This window comes from Bidens hawaiensis, unplaced genomic scaffold, assembly GCF_021521415.1.
Source record: "Bidens hawaiensis isolate Kalapana, Puna unplaced genomic scaffold, B.hawaiensis_p1.1 tig00000978_1, whole genome shotgun sequence".
Classification (NCBI taxonomy): Eukaryota; Viridiplantae; Streptophyta; class Magnoliopsida; order Asterales; family Asteraceae; genus Bidens; species Bidens hawaiensis.
Window position 1 is genome coordinate 4,711,204 of NW_027491058.1, and position 20,300 is coordinate 4,731,503.

The following is a 20,300-nucleotide window of genomic DNA, read 5'->3' on the forward strand; positions in this document are numbered from 1 at the left end:
ATGTTAAGACTTAACTGTCTTAACTGAATAGAGAGTAAAAGTCATTTTTCGGAAAGTCAACTAGAAACCAGGCGCTTTAATTAAGTGCAAGATTTTTAGTTGGAATTCTTGGCTTCCTTTAAATCTGAATACATTCGGTTGGAGATTGAACATGACCCGTTTACAGATACCAGGCGCTTTGATTAAGTGCAAGATTGTAATTGTGCTTGATATTTGATGCCTTGCTGGCCCGGCATGGAGTTTGTCAACCACTTGTTTACGGAATGCTATTTGGCATTACCGGTATGACAAGAGATAAATAAGTGGTGTGGTATTCCTCCAATAATATACACAAGCACATTCCAGGTCATTCGATAAAGTAAAGGATGGCACAATCTATAGTTCTAGTCACTTGCTGGAGTTTATGGTGAGCTCATAACGTACAACTTCTTATCGCTGGATATTTCCATCAGGATCAAAAACATTATCGGCGACGGGTTGAAGAGTTGGATAAGTAGAGAAGGTTTGATGTGTAATTTGTTTTGTTGTTTTTGTTGCCGCTCATTAGCTTCTTGTTAGCGGGCTTTTTTTTTGTTTTTGTTTTTTTTAAGGTTAGTGGAATTCACAGTTCGGCCTTCCTCACAAAATTCACTTTATATTTATTATTTCTCCACCATATAGGATTTTATAATAATGTTGTAGATTAAATGCTAATGTCATCCATATTGGACTTGCATAATTACGATGAGAAGGACAAGCATGCAATTTGGAAACCAGTAATTCTTTTTGGTGTGTATGATCATCCAATCAATTTGTTAAAGCTGACCATTTATTTGTTTTAGAGAATTTTATACAGATAGGTAGTGAATGAGTCATCAAACCAGTTGATTTAAATTAATTTTGGTGGCTTGATGTCATGGTTCTTACTCGTAATTAATTTTGTTATAGTTGCTGCTTTTAGTTAAACAAAGCCATTTCTACTCATGTATGGTCAGTCATGGGCATAATTCATTAAACATACACTATTGAAGAAACACCAAGTTTAACCGGATAAGATTAAACCTAATATCTCGTCCAGGAATCAGTTTATAGATAAACCAGACTCGTAAGCCCAGTCTACTGTCTTATCTACTATACTATTGCGAACGGAGATGGGTTTCGGCAGACTTTACACCTGCAAAACCAAACATCGTTAGCTCGTTACGAGAAGGGGAATAGGGGGGGGGGGTAATTCTCGTAACCACCATCCGGCGTGAGAATCAGTATGATAAGTGATCGGAATATATTTAGGGAGTTAGAGAGTATGGAATCGAATCCCTTTACCGTTAAACTTCATCCTGTATTTATAGCCGAAAAGGGGAGAAGGTTGGGCCAGCTTTCCAGCATCGTGGAAGCTTCTCCCGTCATGGCTGAGCATGACAGCAAATCCTGATTGGCTGGACAGTCTGGCCAATGATTTTCTTACTTTTGGTGCGAGTACAGCGTTAGCCAATTCTCATTGGTCTATCGTGCGCCCATATTGTAGAAACACAGACGAGCTTCAATAGATAGAATTCGTCATATCCACTGAACCAAGGATATAGTTAATTGATATGCCTTTTCGATTAGTAGAACTTGATAATCTTACTAATCTATTAAATCAACACAATGCTTCCACATGTCCTTCTACTAGGGTGTCCACCTAGGCTTCCATGTCAACTTATTTCCATTCTAAGATTGTCTAATATTGTGCCATTTGTCATCTTAACCACAAAACCCTATAAAAAAAACCGGTCCATTTTCCATAATCCACAAACAATTCAACCACTCATTTTTCTCTCTAATCTCTATACGAACATACCAAACTTAGCTAAACCTAATACGCCGCTACTATTCTACACTAATTCCGCCCGTCGTATTCCGCCTTCTCCGTTATTCACCATGTTATTCTTCAATTCCATCTTTGGAAAGGTCTACAATCGTTTGGTTTACGTTCAATTCATGGTTTGTCATACCAGATGCGATAAGGTATTTTCTCGCAATTGATGTTTCTTATAACAGATCGATTCTCCGGTGAACATGATAAAGGTAATTAACAGACGATTTTTTCACCTTTAGATTCTTAATTATTATAATAACATCCGATGAATATATTCCGGCCAAACGATGAAGTTGTTCATAATTAATTTTTATAACATAACCTTATGTTAAAATAAATTTTACGGTCAATTTTATATTATTTTCTTTAGTCAACAATCATAATTGAACCCTTCATTGTTTTCCGGCCACTTTGTTATTTATGTTTTTATTTCCGACCAATTTCCGTTTAGATTATCATTTTATTCCGGCCAATTAAATATTTAATTTGCGGGCAATTTCAAAATATTTTCTGTAGTCAACTGTCATAATTGTATTCTTAATTGGTTTCCGGGGATTTTCCAATTTATGTTATAATTGTTGATCAATTTCCGTTCACTATTTGATTTATTTTCCTGCAATTACATATTAAATTATAATATTCATGTTCCAAAAATAATTTAGGCAATGATTTATTACAAATTTATTACAAAATTGATGTACCTAACTAATTCCAAGATTAGTTTACGTTTTGACTTACTTTTCAACTCGTAAATTTTGAAAGTTTTGACTAAAATAACCGTAATTAAATAAATAATTTACGAATTGAATGTTCTTTAATTATTTTGATATTTAAATTTTTAAAGTTTTTGACTAAAATAACCGTATTTGATATTATATTAAGAAACAATAACTTATTTTTGGAATATTTTATTTAGAATATATGAACGGTATGATTATATTCAAATTCAAATTTCTTTAAAAAATGTTTATACTTTTAGAAACAATAAGTTATTTTTGGATATTATAATTTAATATAATACGGTTGATTATATTCGATTATATTTTAATAAACTTTCTATACATAATATGTTTAACAAAATTAAACCTCTCTACATTCTACTATATAATATGTAATCACATATTCATTTTTCATAATCATTTTATCCCATTCGTATTTTCTTTATCATGTAAGCTTCTACACTTTTGATAATTTTTTTTAGTTTTCTGCCACTTTATTTAACTGTTTTATATTTCATTTTAAGCATATGTCAATGGAAGATCATACCTTTACCATGTTAAATGAGATTGATGTTCTGAAAACATCAACATCAACTCTTAATGTTAGAGTTCTGAGGCTTTGGAGTATCAAAGATAACAAAAATGTCAACGAGGATTTTTTGATGGAGTTGGTTTAATGGATGAAGAGGTAACACGGTATTTATTAATCTGTATATATGTTATACTTTCTACATTATATCATTAAATCAATACTTATATCTTTAATGACAGGAGAATCGAAACTAAGCCACCGTTTACAAACTTGATATCTTTCGATTCAAAAGATTCTTGAATGAAAGCTCTACTCTTACTATTGTTTTCCTAGCGTTGGTCTAAATGGATCAAACTACAAAGTTATTGATTCTCCCAACAAATTAGTGTTTGGACCAAACACTCATGTTAATCCATGCCAAGATTTTGAAAGTCGTTTGTTTGGATTCAAAATGATTTCATTTGAATCAGTAATCAATAAACAAATTTCTTTGAAGTCCACAATTGGTAAATTGCTATTACTATTCAAAGAAATTATTTATTCAATTTATTCTTAGATTTCAAGTTAATGTTTGACTTAATTTATTTAATTCTTTCTTTTAGATATAATTGGTCATGTGTTTCATGTTTTCAAGACGAATGTTTCAAACGTCAAAGACAAAAACAAGCATAAAATGGAGTTATGTGATTTAAGGTACCACTGTTTGTAGATATTTTATTTAAATAATTTTGTTAACTTACATTATCTTGATTCTGAACACTTATTTATATTTTAGTGGAAACTGTCTGTATCTCACGCTATGGGATCATTATGCTTCTGAGCTCTCTAAATATGTTGTTGATCATTTTGATGAACCACATGCCGTTATTGTTCTCCAGTTTGGTAGGGTTAAGTATTACACTGGTTCTGATGGTAAAGGTAATAATATTTAGTGTTTTCAAGTTAATTGAAATACAAGCATAGCACCTTAATCTTACTTAATCTATTATATTATTCATTAATATTCTATGTTTGTAGAGAAAGTCTGTGTCCAATTCTTTTGGATCTAATGTTAGTCGTTTGTTAATTAATGACTACTTATTTGAGATTAAAGAATACAAAGCAGGTACATTATTTTGTTTTCTTAATTTATTTGATATATTAGATTTGGTTATTTAAATTTTAGCCCTTATACTTTGTATTAAATGTGTAAAGTTTATATATGTAGTTTGGCCGAAATGCTGATTGCCAATGATGTCTCTATTCGTAAGCCGATTCCAGTCAAGATGCTCTCTTCTGTTGATGATGAGTTTTTGAAAGCTACAGATTTGTTTAACATTTGTGATATTTGTACCATTATATTTGTAAGTTAATTATTAAATTCACTATTTAAACCATTATATTGCATAATTTGTTTTTTTTTTGCTATTGCAGCCTAAGAATATCATTATCCTTGGTACAATTAAGGCCATATGTCCAGATACAGAGTGGTATTATATTGGGTGTAATACTTGTAGCCGTAAACTAATGGAAAATGTTGGTGAGGGGGTAACTGAATATGAATGCAAAATAGTTAGATGGAATGTGTGAGGTGTTGTTCATACACCTTGGTAATTAGTGAAAACAAATTCAAATATTTATTTACAAAATATTCAATATTCTATTTTTGTTTGTAGTAACCTAATTTAAAATTTATATAGATTCAAGATAAAGATAAGGGTTCAAGATTCGACTGGTGTGGTGGTGTCGTTGACTCTCTTCGATAGAGATGCTAAAATGCTGATGAACAAAACTGTAGCTGAATTGATTGATTCTCAAACGCAGGTTAATTTTCAATTAGTAAATTTAAAGATTTTTATACATAATAGTTCACAATTAGTATTTTTAAGTATTTATTTATTATTTTTTTTACAGAATGAGGTTGAAAATGCTGGATTCCCTGCAGAGTTGGAATCTCTTTTATAAAAGAAATTTGCTTTTAAAATCGATGTGGCAGAGTTCAATTTCAGAAACAGTGTGGAGGATTACGGTATAAACAAGCTTACTGATGACAAAAATATTCTCAGTGAATTGCAGAAAATGCAGCATAGTCGTTTGGTAATTATTTAATGCTACATTCTTTTTATACTTATTGTAATTTCCATTAACTGAATTATTTGTTACCCTTTTAATTTTCAGCAAACCGATTCTAATTCTGTTTCTTTGGGAGCGTCTAAGTCGGAATTTCAATCATCTGGTTCTGTTCTGTTAAGGTATATATATTTGTTAAGTATTATAATTCAAATTTATATATATAGGTGAAACAAACATTTGTTACATGATTGTCTGATGTTGATTACTTTATTAATAACAGCTTTTGAATATTGGAGATAACCAGACTCCAAATTCAAATGTTGATGGTCAGGATTTTGCAAGTGAGGAAAAGGTAGTTTCACCGTCTTCTGACGACAAACTAAAGAGAAAGTTGGTTGAAGTTTTTGAAGTTGATGATCAACCTAGCATGGCTGCAACTAAGGTTAAGGCGAAGAGTTTTGAAGAGATTGGAAAGACCAATGAAGCATGTGATGTTACATCTATTTTGACTCCTAAGTTGGAGAACCCTTCTAAGTGAACGGTTAAACTTTGGTTTTAAATTTATTCGGTTTTGTTTTACATCTTAAGTATTTCTATTACTTTTGGATATTTTCTGTTTGGTTTTTTAAACATTTGTTTTTTGGAGTGACTATCTTTGGAAGTTGGTTGTTCATTTGATTTATCCTTAATTGAATGTTTGGTTAAATTTCTGTTTGTATTTAATTATTTTAATGGTTGCTTTTTGGTTGTATATAAAATCTATTAAAAATGACTCTGTCATTAAATAAAATTTGTGACACAAACATAATTTATATTAATCAAGTGAAATTTATTTACAATAATGTTATCCACCATCTTCTATAAACATAATTTTAATTTAATCCACCATCTTCTATAAATATAATTATTTGTGCTTTTTAACTTTGTTTTTTGGTAACACCTTATTTATATCATTTTGTTACATTTTCTATAACATGTTTTTTATTTAGTATTTGTGTTACACTTTTAAAAACTAACTTAAATAACAAATGAATATAGATTCTATTATACATATTAACAATATATTTTTCTATACATATATCTTTATCAGATATTTAATTTATAGTTATATTTGTTAAGAAAATACACTTTAAACATAATTATATTTTCTTAACAATATATCATGTTTTAACTTTAGTAAGTTTTTAAAAAAAAATAATTTAAATCTTACAAAAGCAGCTATAATTTATTATATCTAATTATATTATAATTTATCAATATTTGTATAACTTTTTAAGTTGATCCATTTGAAATAGCCCATTACTTTAGGCCCATATATTTCTTTTTAATCAATTTAAAAATTAACGACTCTTCAATTACTTTTATGTTAATTATCATAATAAATTATATGTCTTCGATTTTTCAGTAGTTTATGTCGGCAAAGACGAACATAGATTGAATCAACGATTTGGAGAACTTCGAAGCGTTTAATAAATGGATCAATACATGAAAAATGTAAGTATTATTTTGTCTAATAATTTCATTGTGTTCATTCAAACTGTTCCTATGTATTTAGCCCTAATTTAAAGTGATCGAAGATTATTTTTAGTCAGAATCTTCAGTTTTGTTGTTTATGTTTTGGTTATAACCCTAAGTCTATTTACTTAGTTCGTGTTCAACTTATTTAAACTTTATTATAATCTCCTTGCATGGTTGAGGATGATGACTGTAATATTTTAGTGATTAAATAACCAGGATTGTTTATTAGATTGTTAATATCAACTGATTTGTTGTTTAGTCTTTGTTTAATGTTTTAATGGATTTGTTTAATGTTTAATTAAGATTTTGGCATACAGATGTTTGCATTGGGCTTATTACTAAATCCGATGGAATAAATTAAATAATCATTTACTGTTGTTATATTAATTTTATTATTAATTTATATTTATTTTTTGGACAAAACAGATTGTTATTCCCTCGGTTTGCATTTTCTATGGTAATTCCAATGGACAGACGGTATGTATTTGTAAAATTGTAATTAACCACATATTTAATTCATTTTGTTAATTCTTCCATTATATTTTAATTACCATCATATTTATTTAAGGTACTTCCATATCAGTTTTGTCAAAGAATTTTTGAGCCAGGTTCTAATATGCACCCGGTTGTAGTGTATCACAAAGACAAAGATTGGTTTATTCAAATTGAATTTATAAACGGGAGTTTTGTTTTTCAAAATGGCTGGAATCAATTTGTGGAAGACAATGGTTTGATATTTGGAGATGTTTTAGTTTTTGCTCCCGTTAACGAAAATGAATGGACATTTGTTTACGTTAGATATAGTCCAGATATAAATGACATGGTTCTTGATGTTGTTGTTCTTTATCCCACTCTTAAATATCTTGTAAGTAACGGTGTTGTTTTTTTTATTAAACAGTGAACAATATGTTTTGTAAAATAAAATGTGGATAATAAAATTAGTTTAATCTATTTCGTTTTATTTATAATTTATTGTAGCCATTGAGAGATGATCAGGTATAAAAACACTTTAGTTTAGAGCCTGGAAAGTATGAAGAAATCATTGCTCAGTCTGCAGATGGAATGTTATAGAATTTAACCATCCAATGCGTCAAACTGACTACTCCGAGATTTGCTTTCGCTGGTATGTGGGAAGACATGTCCTTTCATTGTAAACTGGCTGTCAATGATTATTTGGTGTTTCAACGTCTTCAAGGTACGTGGACATTTAGAATGTATATTTTTGATAGCCATGGTATTGAACGTGTCAATTTCAATGATGAGTTTGTATACAACGGTCCGACGAATCATCCGGAGTACGGTTATGTTCCAATGGTGATAGACAATGAAAGTGATGATGAAAATGAACAACAACTACTACTAGAAGGTAGTTATTTACATTTTCTTTTATCTTATAATTTTTATTACAGTTTATATTAGTAATACATTGATAACTTAAATTTATATTTATAGGAGTTGATGTTGATGTGGAAGATGATGATGAGCCGGTTTTGGATATTATTGTTCCTCATGTTCTAGAAGAAAACATTTTGGAGGTGGTTGTACGAAAAAGGCTTGTAAGTAAACTCATACTATACATGAATATTAATGTAATGTTATGGATTGTTTATGTAACATCCCAAATATTATAATATTAAATAAAGAAAGTTTCGTTAAATTGCCGTGTGTTATATAATGTTAACTAGCACCTAATAGGGAAAAGATCATGGACTTGGACTAATTAAGATGGATTAAGGGAATGGTCCTTAGGTCCATGGGCTTTAAGAGATATAAATATCCCCTAAACCATCCTAAAACCCTAAATCCTCACACTTTCCATCTTATCCTCTACACACTCAAAACACACACCACACACCACCCTATACACGGCCGAGAGAGAGACGGGAGGGACTTGAGGCCAAACGAACGTTAGTTTGTATTAGATCTTTATTACGCGAGCTATATACAAGATCTAGAGTGCGTAAACAAGTTAAACGAGATCCAAACGAACACTAAAGGTATGTTCTTGACCCTTTAAAGTTTATGTTTTTAGAATCGGTTAGCCTTGAAACTTAAAACGAGAATAGATCGGGTATAAATAAAACGTAAAGTTGCGAACTTGATGCTAAAACGAACCTAACGAACCCGCGAACATAAACGGTTCGTTTAAGATAAACCGTAGATCTTGTATTGAACGTTTTTGAGCTTAAAGGTCCAAACTTTACGTGTTTTCGGGTCAAATCATATTCAAAAACAACCATAGGAATGATCACGGGTTAGTTAAATACCATATCCTAGAATTTCACGTTAGAACATAGATGAATATGGAGGATTAAGATCGAATAGAGGCGGCGGCTGGGCAACTTCGCCTGCAACTAAGTTCTCCAAGCCAAGTTTGCCGGGCCAAGTTCGCCAAACCAAGTTCGCTGAGGTTTAAGTTCGTTGCTGAACAACTTCGCCACTCTAAGTTCGCTCATGAACATGTTCGCTTGTACATAACTTCGCTGGTATACAAGTTCGCTTACAATTAAGTTCGCGTAAGTTAAGTTCGGTAACGAATCAGTTAGCGAATCAGGCTTAATTCGTTATGAGGAATGAGTTAACGAATTAGAAAATAAATTAAAATCCTAGTGAAAAATGTGCCCCTTGGACCCTGCTAGGGGCTGCCGCCTCTAGAACCCCGCTGCTAGGGGAGCTGCCCCCGGACCCCCGTTCGTTGTGGGTTAAATAAAGATAGAAATACGATACGAGTAGTAATAGTTAATTGATACGTGTAATTGTTATACAGTTAGTCATGCACATCTCAAGAAAGGGATTACCATTAACGGTGAACGTAACCACATTCAGGTGAGTTTCTAGCCCCACTTCCTTGTTATGTTTTCGGGGATGTGTGCATACTCGATGTGATCAGTCAATACACTTATCCTAAGTGATAAGTGTATGCCCTATGTGATATATGTGTATGGTATGAATGATTGCTTGTCGGTACGTGAATGATTTTCGGATATTGCATGTACCATTAGGTTATAAATAAAGATATGGATATTGTATGTAATGAAGGGATGAATTCTTGTCGATATGTGAACGATCTTCGGATATTGCATGTATTGCCAAGAATAGATATGATGGTCTCCTTATATGGATATTAAATGATAACTTATATACAGAGTTCCCTATACGGATAATATACAGAGTGTTCCTTTTATGGAAAGCATAGTGTTCCTTTAATGGAAAGCCCCGTGTTCCTTTGATGGAAAGCATAGTGTTCCTTTAATGGAAAGCCCGGTGTTCCTTTGATGGAAAGCATAGTGTTCCTTTAATGGAAAGCATAGTGTTCCTTTAATGGAAAGCATAGTGTTTCTTCTATGGAAGTATATAGGATGTTCCTTCTATGGAGAATATATATATATAGAGTGTCCTTCTATGAAGAATATAAACAACAGGGTAATAGTAATAGTTCTTTTAATAGATATTATGTGACATCCTCTTATGGATAATTATACAAGGATAAGATGCGTATGTATGTAAGATATGTGTATGTATTGTATGTCGCCTGATTAACTAGAACTCACTCAGCGTAGCTGACTTTTAGTATGCACACAGGTGAATATGATTAAAGAGTTAGCATGAGGTTGGCACATGGCATGGATCGAACGGCTGGCATTTGAAGATGGAAGAAATGATGTTTTAATATGATGATTTATTATATGATTTTAAAGAAAATATTAAATGTTTTGTAATAAACAATTACGATTTTATATTCCGCGAAAGTTTTAATAAACCCTGATTTGTAGAACTGTGTTTATGAGTAAATCCGACGATAAAGTAGGGCTTCCGGGAACGGGGCCTTACAGTTTAGTAACATAACTTTGTAATTATATTTTTGTTTGTAGCGTTTGCCAGTTGAGTTTGCACGGAACAATAAGTTGGATGTTGAAACAGATTTGATGTTAATAAATCCAAATGGTGTTGATGTCGAGACTGAAATTGCTATTGAACTCAATGGTTATAATGAGAGGTATCGGGTTCAACATTGGCTGGATTTTGTTCGCTCGAATGGTCTTCAGATTGGAAGTTTAGCTGTTTTCGAGTACAACGCCGCTACTCATTCGTTGATACTCACTCATGTTGGTGGTTAATTATGATGGGTTGTTTTTGATGTTTAAACGTTAACTCTTAGTCCCTCACTTTTCTACTAGGGTGTATATTTTATGTTTATCCATATGCTTTTGTAACCAAATAACTTGTTTAGGTTTGTTTATGTATGCTTTCTATTATGACTTTATAAAATCTTATTATTATTATTATTATTGTTATTATTATTATTTTTTTATACAAATACTTATAACTTATGTAATCACAAATAGTAACAAAATAATATCAAGAATATCATAAAATATAGTCACATATTAACATCATAAATTTGGTTATTTTGGTCCATATATATTTTTAATTATGATCATATTACCCTACTAAAATAAACTTTCCTTAATATCTAACTTACCTTATTGTTTCCTTTAGAATTAATATAAATTACATTATTATTTTTTATATATAAATCATTCTAATCTAGAACAATCAAACAAAGGCCAACCATTTTCTTTTGGATTATTGTTATACCTTTCTTTCTCAGGAAAAAAAGTTAAGTATCTTCTGTTCAAACAGTTTAGGTAAAACTTTTTTCATTGATTTTGAGTTCGATGATTGTTTGTCACAATGTATGTTTAACAAATATTTTATGTAAATTTGTGGTTATTTCACAAATATATATTTTCCCGGTTTGGTTTTTACATTTTAATCTTTATTAAAACATTAATCAAAATCCGTATATATATATACTTTATTCCGCTATTTCTAAATGATAATGAGTTTCATTTAGAGTCATGTTATCTAATGGTATTTTGAGTGTTTATTCTATAATACTCCATGTTTCTATCGTAGGGTTCATTCAAGTCGGCTTACATTACGTGTAAGGTTTGTCTGCTATATTTTTTTTTCAACATGTCCACATCCAAAAATAAAAGAAAAAAGAAAGTTCTTCATTTTCTCAAAATAAGCTAACTAACGTTGGTATGTTATAAAATATAAGTTTATTATACCCACTTAAATAATGTTATATTGTTTATATTTTGTTTAAATAACCACTAATGTGATTTTTGTAATTTATAATATCTTTATAATGTAGTACAAAGTCAATGATTACCATTGTCTTCCGTTTCCAATAATGCAAATTTCATGGATTATCAACAAACACCCATTCTCAATCTACCATATCATTTAAACCGAAACCACATTGTAACTTCAAATGTCCACTCTTCGAATGTACAAAACAACGGTTAGTATATAAAAAATTTTTACGCAAAAATATACTATATACTTTGCTTAAATATTGATATTATTATCTTTCTAATTTCAAGACCCTCAAACATGTTCACCATCTGTGAATCATGCGGCTTCCAAAAGGAAAGAAAGACGATTAATTTTAGATGCTAAAAGAACTGCTTCAGTTGACAGTAAGAAAAGTGGTGTACAAAAGAACTCTTCTGGTATTTTATGTTTTGGTTATTTGTTTCTTAAAATTAAGCACTTATATATGGTTTATATTTCTTTTTAAGTAACCAATAATGGTAATTTATTAATTTTTATTATGTATCAATTTAGACCAAAGTCAACATTCACCATTGTCTACCATTTCCAATAATACCAATTACATGTGTTATCAAGCAACACCGATTGTCACGCTACCATATCATTTAAACGGAAATCAGTTTTCAAATTACAACGCCAACCAAATCCCGAGTATGTAAAGTTTAATACATTATTATTTTATAGCAAAACATTTTTGGAAATGAAAACTAAATTTTACTGTATTTAATTCAGGTGGTTCTAATAGACCGATTTTATGTTCAGAAAACAATATTCACCGTTTATCTTCTCTTGCAAATTCTAATCCGCATACAACACATTCCTCCCTAAATTCTTGTGTCCCTGGTATGTTAATAAATTTTTGTTCACTATATATTTTGGTTATCAATTATTCTTTCTCATGTTTATGTTTAATATGTAAAATGATACAGTTAATCGTATCTTCAACACTTTGCGAAATATTACCACGTCAACACAAGTAACGCGTTTACAATCTAATAAGGAGAATGTGTCTCCATCAACAACTTCAAATGTAGTAAACAACGGTAAGTATTTAAATTTATTTCACATAACTACATATACTCTTTAAATTTATTCATTGGATTTAAACACTTGCTTAGTCTTAAATATTGATATTGTTACCTTTAATTTCAAGATCCTGAAACATGTACAACATTTTTGATCTCTGCTGCGTCCAAAAGGAAAGAAAGAAGATCAATTTTAGATGCCAAAAGAACTGCTTCAGTTCACATGAACAAAAGTGGTCTACAAAATACCTCTTCAGGTATATTATTTTTTCCTTATAAGAATTATTATCATTTTTTTTTATTTTTTAAATAAATGAAAAACTTACATGTTAATGGTTGTCTAATTTTTTGAAATGTATATTTGTCGGAATAATTTTTACTACCTTTATAATTACTTTTATTGATTTAATTATTAACAGGTCGTATATTTGGAAGTAATGTTCACGAAGGATCAAACGCGTCTTGTGTTGATGATATTCCTGAGTCATCTAGGACCGTTCGTAGAAGGTCAAGAAAAAGAACTCCTATAGTACCTATACCTATGGCTGATTGAAGTGAACATGCAACATTTGTTGGTTATTAAAATGTTTTAGATGTTTATAAAGGAATATCATCAGGTATAGTATATATTTCCTATTTTTATTTCAATCAATTATTATGTGTTTATCTACACGAATTAACTACATATCATGATATATTATTGTGTAGAATATCTTGATCATGGAAATCAATCCATTATGGGTCCAAGTTGCAATGCATTGTTGTGGAAAGCCGAAGTTAACAGACCAAGCAATCCTAATGAAGAAGGAGCTTTTTCCCTTTGTTTTTATAATGGAAAAGTCGAACTTCCCGATATTAGACAACCAGATGAAAGTTATCTTCAATTATTTCGTGGTGAAACCGCCATCAGCAAGTACTTCTTGAAAAACATTAGACGTTTCAATTCGATGTTTACGTTTACGTCTATGGGAGGAAAGATTGACCATTCCATAGATAGAGGCAATGCACCTTATACTTTTCGACTTAGCGGTGAAAACTATCATTGTTTAGGAAGTCTTTCACCGTTAGAAGGACGTAAAGCACAGTTTTCTCAACTTTACATTTATAACACGGAAAACGAGATTTCAAATCGTCAACGTGTATTTGGGTAAATACCTTAACAATATTCTTCTACTTTATTTATCATATTTTTGTTTTAGTTTAATTTTTATTGTGTTTAATCAAACTATAAATTTTTTTTATTGGCAGTGAAAATAATTCAAAGGTCGATGACCAAGAAAAACATATTATTAATTATTTGAAGACAGTGTTAGATTCAAATAATCATTTGGTCCAAGCTTATCGAATGGTACGAGATTGTTTTGAAGAAAACCCACAACTTGATTTGAAGTTGCGTATTATTGGAACAAGACAACATGATGCCAGACAATATAACTTACCATCCACTTCTGAAGTTGCTGCTTTAATCGTTGGCGATATTGGTGACGCTGTTGACAACCGAGATATAATTGTTACAAATAAGTCTGGTTCGTTAAAGCGTATCAGTGAACTTCATCCATTTTATGCACCTCTTCAATACCCGTTATTTCATCCTTTTGGTGAGGATGGTTATCAGGTTAATATACTTCATAAGAATGTTTCGTCTTCATCAACCGCAGCACGCAAGAAGGTTACAATGCGTGAGTTTTTTGCTTATCGTATTCAAGATAGGCCAAATACGTTTTCAACCATGTTAAATGGTAGGCGTTTGTTTTAGCAAATTTTAGTTGATAAATATACGATGATTGAGGCTCAAAGATTACATTTTATACGAGGTAAACAACATGAACTGAGGTGCGATACTTACCAAAGTTTACGAGGTATGCAAGCTGTTGGAAATAATAATGTTTCAACGGCTGGTCAACGTGTTATTCTACCATCTTCATTTACTGGCGGTGCAAGATATATGATGAAAATTATCTAGACGCTATGTGTCTTTGTAGATGGTTCGGCTATCCCGATTTTTTCATAACCATAACATATAATCCCAATTGGCCAGAAGTTAAAAGATTTCTTAAGGATACAAAGTTAAACTCGGAAGATAGACCTGATATATTATGTCATCTTTTCAAGGTCAAGCTTGATGCAATGATAAAATTGGTGAAGGATAAGTCTTTGTTTGGAAGGGTTCAAGCAGGTAATTTTATTTAATTCTATGAATATACAATTATAATAGAAGACCTACTTGTATGTTATAAATGTTAATAATATTTATATGTTGTTGAGTATTAACTTTTATTATCTTTATTGCAGTTGTTTACACGATAGAGTTTCAAAAAAGGGGTCTACCGCATGCCCATATTTTCATATTTTTGCATCCGGGTAGCAAGATTCATAATCCAAAAGATGTAGATAAATTTATTTCTGCAGAAATACCAAACAAAGACAGTGATCCAGACCTATACAAGCTTGTATCTGATCATATGATTCACGGTCCATGTGGTGATGCTAACCCAAAGTGCACCTGCATGGTAAACAAAAGATGCTTCAAAAATTTTCCTAAACTTTTTAATGATGAAACAGCTGTTGATTCAAACGGTTTTCCGGTATACAAAAGAAGAGATAACGGTCAATATGTTGTTAAGTCAGATATAATGATGGATAACAGAACTGTCGTTCCATACAACAAGACACTATTAAAGAAATTTCAAGCACATGTTAACGTTGAGTGGTGCAATCAAGATGGATCTATAAAGTATTTGTTTAAATACATTAATATGGGTCCAGACCGAGCAACAATTTCGCTTGTACAAAATAAAAATGGTGATAACCAAGATCCTAATTTAGATGAAATCAAAGGGTTTTATGATTGCAGATATGTGTCTGCATGCGAGGCTGTATGGAGGATATTCGGATTTGACGTGCATTATAGGTTTCCGTCTGTTATGAGGCTTGCTTTTCATTTACCCGGTGAACAGCACGTAATATATGGTGCTAACAAAGATATTGAAGATATTTTAAACAAAACAACCAATGCTTCTTCCATGTTTACTGGTTGGTTTGAGTGTAATAAGAAGTATGACCTTGCAAAGACTCTCACATATACTGAGTTTCCAACAAAGTATGTTTGGAAAAAACAATGTCGTAAATGGGAACCTCGGCCGAGGGGTTTTGCAATCGGTAGAGTTCATGCTGTTCCAGCCGCATTCGACGAAGCTTACTATCTAAGAATATTATTAAATAAGGTTAAAGGGCCTCAATGTTTTGAAGATATTCGAACAGTTGATGGAGTTGTGTGTGAATCTTTTTGAGATGCATGTTACAAAAGAGGTCTTTTAGATGTTGATAAGGAATACATAGAAGCAATTGAAGAAGCAAGTCACACTTCTACCGGATATTATTTAAGGAATTTATTTGCTACAATGTTGATTACTTATAGTTTATCTAGACCTCATTTTGTTTGGGAAAGTGCTTGTCAACTTTTAGTTGACGGTATTCTATACAAACAACAAAAAGATCAAAACAACCCTGGTAAGATTTATGTTTATTTTAATCTTTTCAATTATTCCAGAAATCTAACATCAATTAATTTTTATATTATATTAATTTTATTTGTTTATTAATTTTATTTCAGGTTTGATTCTTAATGAAGAGCAGCTAAAAAACTTAGCACTCCTGGAAATTGAATTTTTGTTAATTTTCAACAACTCAAGTCTTAGAAGACATCAACAAATGCCTTTTCCAGATATAGAACAATTTCAAGAGAAACTAATCCGTTGATGGTGGAAGAGCTTTCATATGATACAGAGACCATGAATAACGAATTTAATCATCTATTTGATTCGTTAACTAATGAACAGAGAGGGATTTATAATGAAATAATGAACGCTTTGGTTTATAAAAAAGTTGGCGTGTTTTTTGTGTATGGTTACGGTGGTACTGGAAAAACTTATTTATGAAAGACATTATCTGCATCTATAAGGGCAAAGGGAGACGTTGTGTTGAATGTTGCTTCAAGCGGGATTGCTTCTTTGCTGTTGGAGGGTGGAAGAACAGCACATTCTAGATTTTTGATACCCATTAATTTGACAGAAGATTCCATCTGTCCGGTAATATTACAAAATACTTTTTGTTACTTTTAATATTATTAGTTTTTTTTATTATATATCATTGTATTTGTTATTCGAATATAATTTACTTTAGTAAGGTTACGCTATGTATTTATTTTTTTCTTTTTTCTTATAATTAGGTTAAAGGAAATACCGACGTCTATGAGTTATTAAGACAGACAAGCTTGATAATTTGGGATGAAGCACCAATGATTCATAAGCATGCTTTTGAAGCTTTAGACAGAACTTTAAACGATGTTATGAATGGTGATTCTGCAAATACTTCCGAAGCACTTTTTGGAGGTAAGGTTGTTGTTTTTGGTGGTGATTTTTGTCAAATTTTGCCGTTGTAACTAATGGTACCAGAAGTGAATGTGTCAATGCTTGCATCAATTCTTCTTATATCTGGTCTAAGTGTAAGGTTCTTAAACTAACTAAGAACATGAGGCTTTTAGTTGGATGTCGATCTTCAGAAGTTGAAAACATCAAAGAGTTTGCGGACTGGCTGTTAGACATAGGTCAAGGAACACTCGGTGGTCCAAATGACGGAGAGTCGGTTATTTATATTCCAAATGATCTGTTGATATTGAACTCAGTTGATTCCATTGGTGATTTAATAAGGTTTGTATATTCTGATATATTAGATAGATTCAACGAACTTACTTACTTTCAGGACCGCGCACTGCTTGCACCTTTGAATGAGGTGGTTCAAGAAATTAACGAACGTATGTTAGCTCTCTTTCCTAGTGACGAAGTCCAGTATTTAAGTTCCGATAGTTTGGCTGAATCTGAAGACGTTTCCGACGCTGTTGATCCGTAGTTGTATTCCCCTGATTTGTTAAATGGTTTAAAGATGTCAGGAATACCTAATCATAGGTTAGTTCTTAAAGTTGGTGTTCCCATCATGCTATTAAGGAATATTAATCATAAAAAGGGTCTATGAAATGGAACGCACCTTCAAGTTGTTAGTCTCGGTAGACGTGTAATTGAAGCAAAAGTTGTCTCTGGTATGAATATCGGATATCACACTCTATAAGAAACTTCCGTTCAAATTAAAAAGAAGACAGTTTCCTATATCCGTATGTTTTGCCATGACAATCAACAAGAGTCAAGGTCAATCATTGTCAAGAGTTGGATTGTATCTTAAAGATCCAGTATTTTCTCACGGTCAGCTTTATGTTGCTTTTGTCACGAGTGAAGACTAGAGATGGTATTAAGTTAGTGATACTCGACAAAGAATCAAAGCTTATAAATAAACCAACAAATGTTGTTTACAAGGAGATTTTTGCAAACATAGAATGTTAATTGTTTAAATTTCATATGTAATTCAATTTGGAATCTCATAATAAATGTAAGGGTTATAATGTAATTTATTTTGTTTTATACTTTACAACATTTGTACTTAACTTGTTTTGTTTAATATTTTTTGGTATCCTATATTTCATTTTTTATTTAATTATAAATAATATGTTATTTTTAATATTATAAACAAATTTCTGGATATAAACCTGTTTTTTTAAAATTCGTTTTATAAGTTACCTTTTTAATGTAAAATATTTAAGATATTTATCATACTATTTAATTAAATATTATTAACTATAGGCTAACTATACATTATAATAACTAGATAGATTTCATCATTAATTTTCTTGGAACAATAAAACCGTCACTTGTTATATCAATTTTCTTTTTTTCCATTTTAATCCTCTTCATCTTCTTCTTCTTTAACAATACTAACTTTCTCAACATACCTAAACTCCAATAATGACAACGATTATGAACTGGAGGTTTTGTAAAGTATTCCGTAAGTATCAATTTGTATTTAGCAATTTAGCAACCTTAGAAAAAGATAATATTGAAATAGTCATGTTGTTCGATAATCAGTTTAAACATCAGATACATCAGATCGGTCTTAGGAAGAATTTGCCATGTGAAGAAGAAACAAATTTGATAAATGTTTTACATCATTTCTTTCATGATCTTTATCAAGAGGTTTTACCTTATGAACATGTAAGGGAGTGGTTCTCTTACCCTTATCAAAACAAGGTTGTTATCAGGTTTGAGAATGGAGAGTATAAGAATTTTAAGCCGAAACAACTATTGTCGTGTGATGATGTGGTGATGTTGAGGGAGCTTGACGTGTTAAAGTTAGCAAATGCTAGAAAAGAACTTGCGCATCTTGAGCTGGAAGCTGAGGTTAGTTCGAAGGTCAACTGGTTAGAAGAATGTTCTAATTATGAGAGTGATTATGAAGATTTTCCCGACAATTTTGAGTCTGATGACGAACATTAAGGTAAAATATAACTCTTTACGTATTGTTGTTATATTTAATACAAGTAGTAGATGTTAAAGACCTTTTTACACTATCAAAGTTATTATGATTGTTATTCCGAAAGTTTGTTGTCCGATTAGGAAGTAAAAGGTAATATATTAATACTTTACATTGCATATTGTTCATAGATTTAATAAAAGAATGATATTGACAACAATTTTTTAGACTTAGTAACAATCCTTAGATGTTATTAATTATTAAACATGTTGTTATGTTAAATTAATTTTAATGAATTTTTGTATTGTTTTGTAAAGTTTCAGGTGGTTAGGAATTTGAAGTTTGTGTTGGTATAAGTTTTAAAGATGTTACTGATGTTTTAATATCAAGAACCTATTTAGTTGTTTTGTTAATGTCTTTTGTTGGTACAGTTTAATTTAAGTTATTGTAAATTTTAAGTTTGAATCTATAGATAATGTAATTTGATAATAGTTTTGTAACAAACCAGCAACAAGTATTATCTTAATTTGACCGTATGTTTAAATTTATTATTTGTAGTGACATGTTCTTTCACCCGCGTGTCACGCGGGTCTATACCCTAGTGTTAATAGAAGTGTTTGGAGGATAATTAGGCAGAGTAACAGTTACTAGAAATAACTTTAAGAACACTTAAATTAAGCTTAGGCATAACAACCTATATATAGAAGATGAATGTCATTCGTTACATATCCCGTAACGAATGGTCTTCATTCATCTTCATTACGTAAGATACCAAAATGGTTTAGAGAATAACTCATTCGCTATAACTCATTCGTCAACATTCCATGACGAATGGATACAATAGATAACGAAAAAGGTCCATTCGTTAAAAATCCTTAACGAATGGACATGTAAAAATAACGATTAAGATTCATTCGTTAAACATCCTTAACGAATGAAAAATAATAATTACGATTGGTATCATTCGTCAAACATCCTTAACGTATGAGACTTATAATTACTAAATTGCCCTTTACATTAAAATAATAATAAATTACAAAGACTCGAGACGACAAAACTGTGCACTAACAAACACCCCCTCATCTTGAGCTCTTTGTCTTTAATTTACTTGAATCGTTTGGTCTTCCAATCTC

The 20,300-nt window shown here is 31.0% G+C and overlaps 2 protein-coding genes across 2 annotated transcripts; both read left to right on the top strand.

The window, feature by feature from the left end:
- Positions 1-14,590: 14,590 nt before the first annotated feature.
- LOC143550105 (uncharacterized) lies at positions 14,591-16,100 on the top strand. The gene is made up of 3 exons (XM_077040833.1): positions 14,591-14,744; positions 14,849-14,986; positions 15,103-16,100. The coding sequence occupies exons 1-3, from the start codon at positions 14,591-14,593 to the stop codon at positions 16,098-16,100; spliced, it is 1,290 nt and encodes a 429-aa protein (XP_076896948.1).
- Positions 16,101-16,211: 111 nt separating this feature from the next.
- Positions 16,212-17,718, top strand: LOC143550109 (uncharacterized). Its single transcript, XM_077040836.1, has 5 exons — positions 16,212-16,320; positions 16,424-16,481; positions 16,772-16,898; positions 17,039-17,206; positions 17,314-17,718. The coding sequence occupies exons 1-5, from the start codon at positions 16,212-16,214 to the stop codon at positions 17,716-17,718; spliced, it is 867 nt and encodes a 288-aa protein (XP_076896951.1).
- The last annotated feature ends 2,582 nt before the right edge of the window (positions 17,719-20,300 follow it).

Excerpts from the sequence above, each read along its gene's own strand:
- LOC143550105 (XM_077040833.1), top strand. The coding sequence starts at position 14,591 with ATGATTGAGGCTCAAAGATTACATTTTATACGAGGTAAACAACATGAA. Across the intron at positions 14,745-14,848 it reads ACCATCTTCATTTACTGGCG|AAGTTAAAAGATTTCTTAAG; the intron begins GTGCAAGATATA and ends CCAATTGGCCAG. Across the intron at positions 14,987-15,102 it reads GTTTGGAAGGGTTCAAGCAG|TTGTTTACACGATAGAGTTT; the intron begins GTAATTTTATTT and ends TCTTTATTGCAG.
- LOC143550109 (XM_077040836.1), top strand. The coding sequence starts at position 16,212 with ATGTTGATTACTTATAGTTTATCTAGACCTCATTTTGTTTGGGAAAGT. Across the intron at positions 16,899-17,038 it reads CAGAAGATTCCATCTGTCCG|GTTAAAGGAAATACCGACGT; the intron begins GTAATATTACAA and ends TCTTATAATTAG. Across the intron at positions 17,207-17,313 it reads AAGCACTTTTTGGAGGTAAG|TGTAAGGTTCTTAAACTAAC; the intron begins GTTGTTGTTTTT and ends ATCTGGTCTAAG.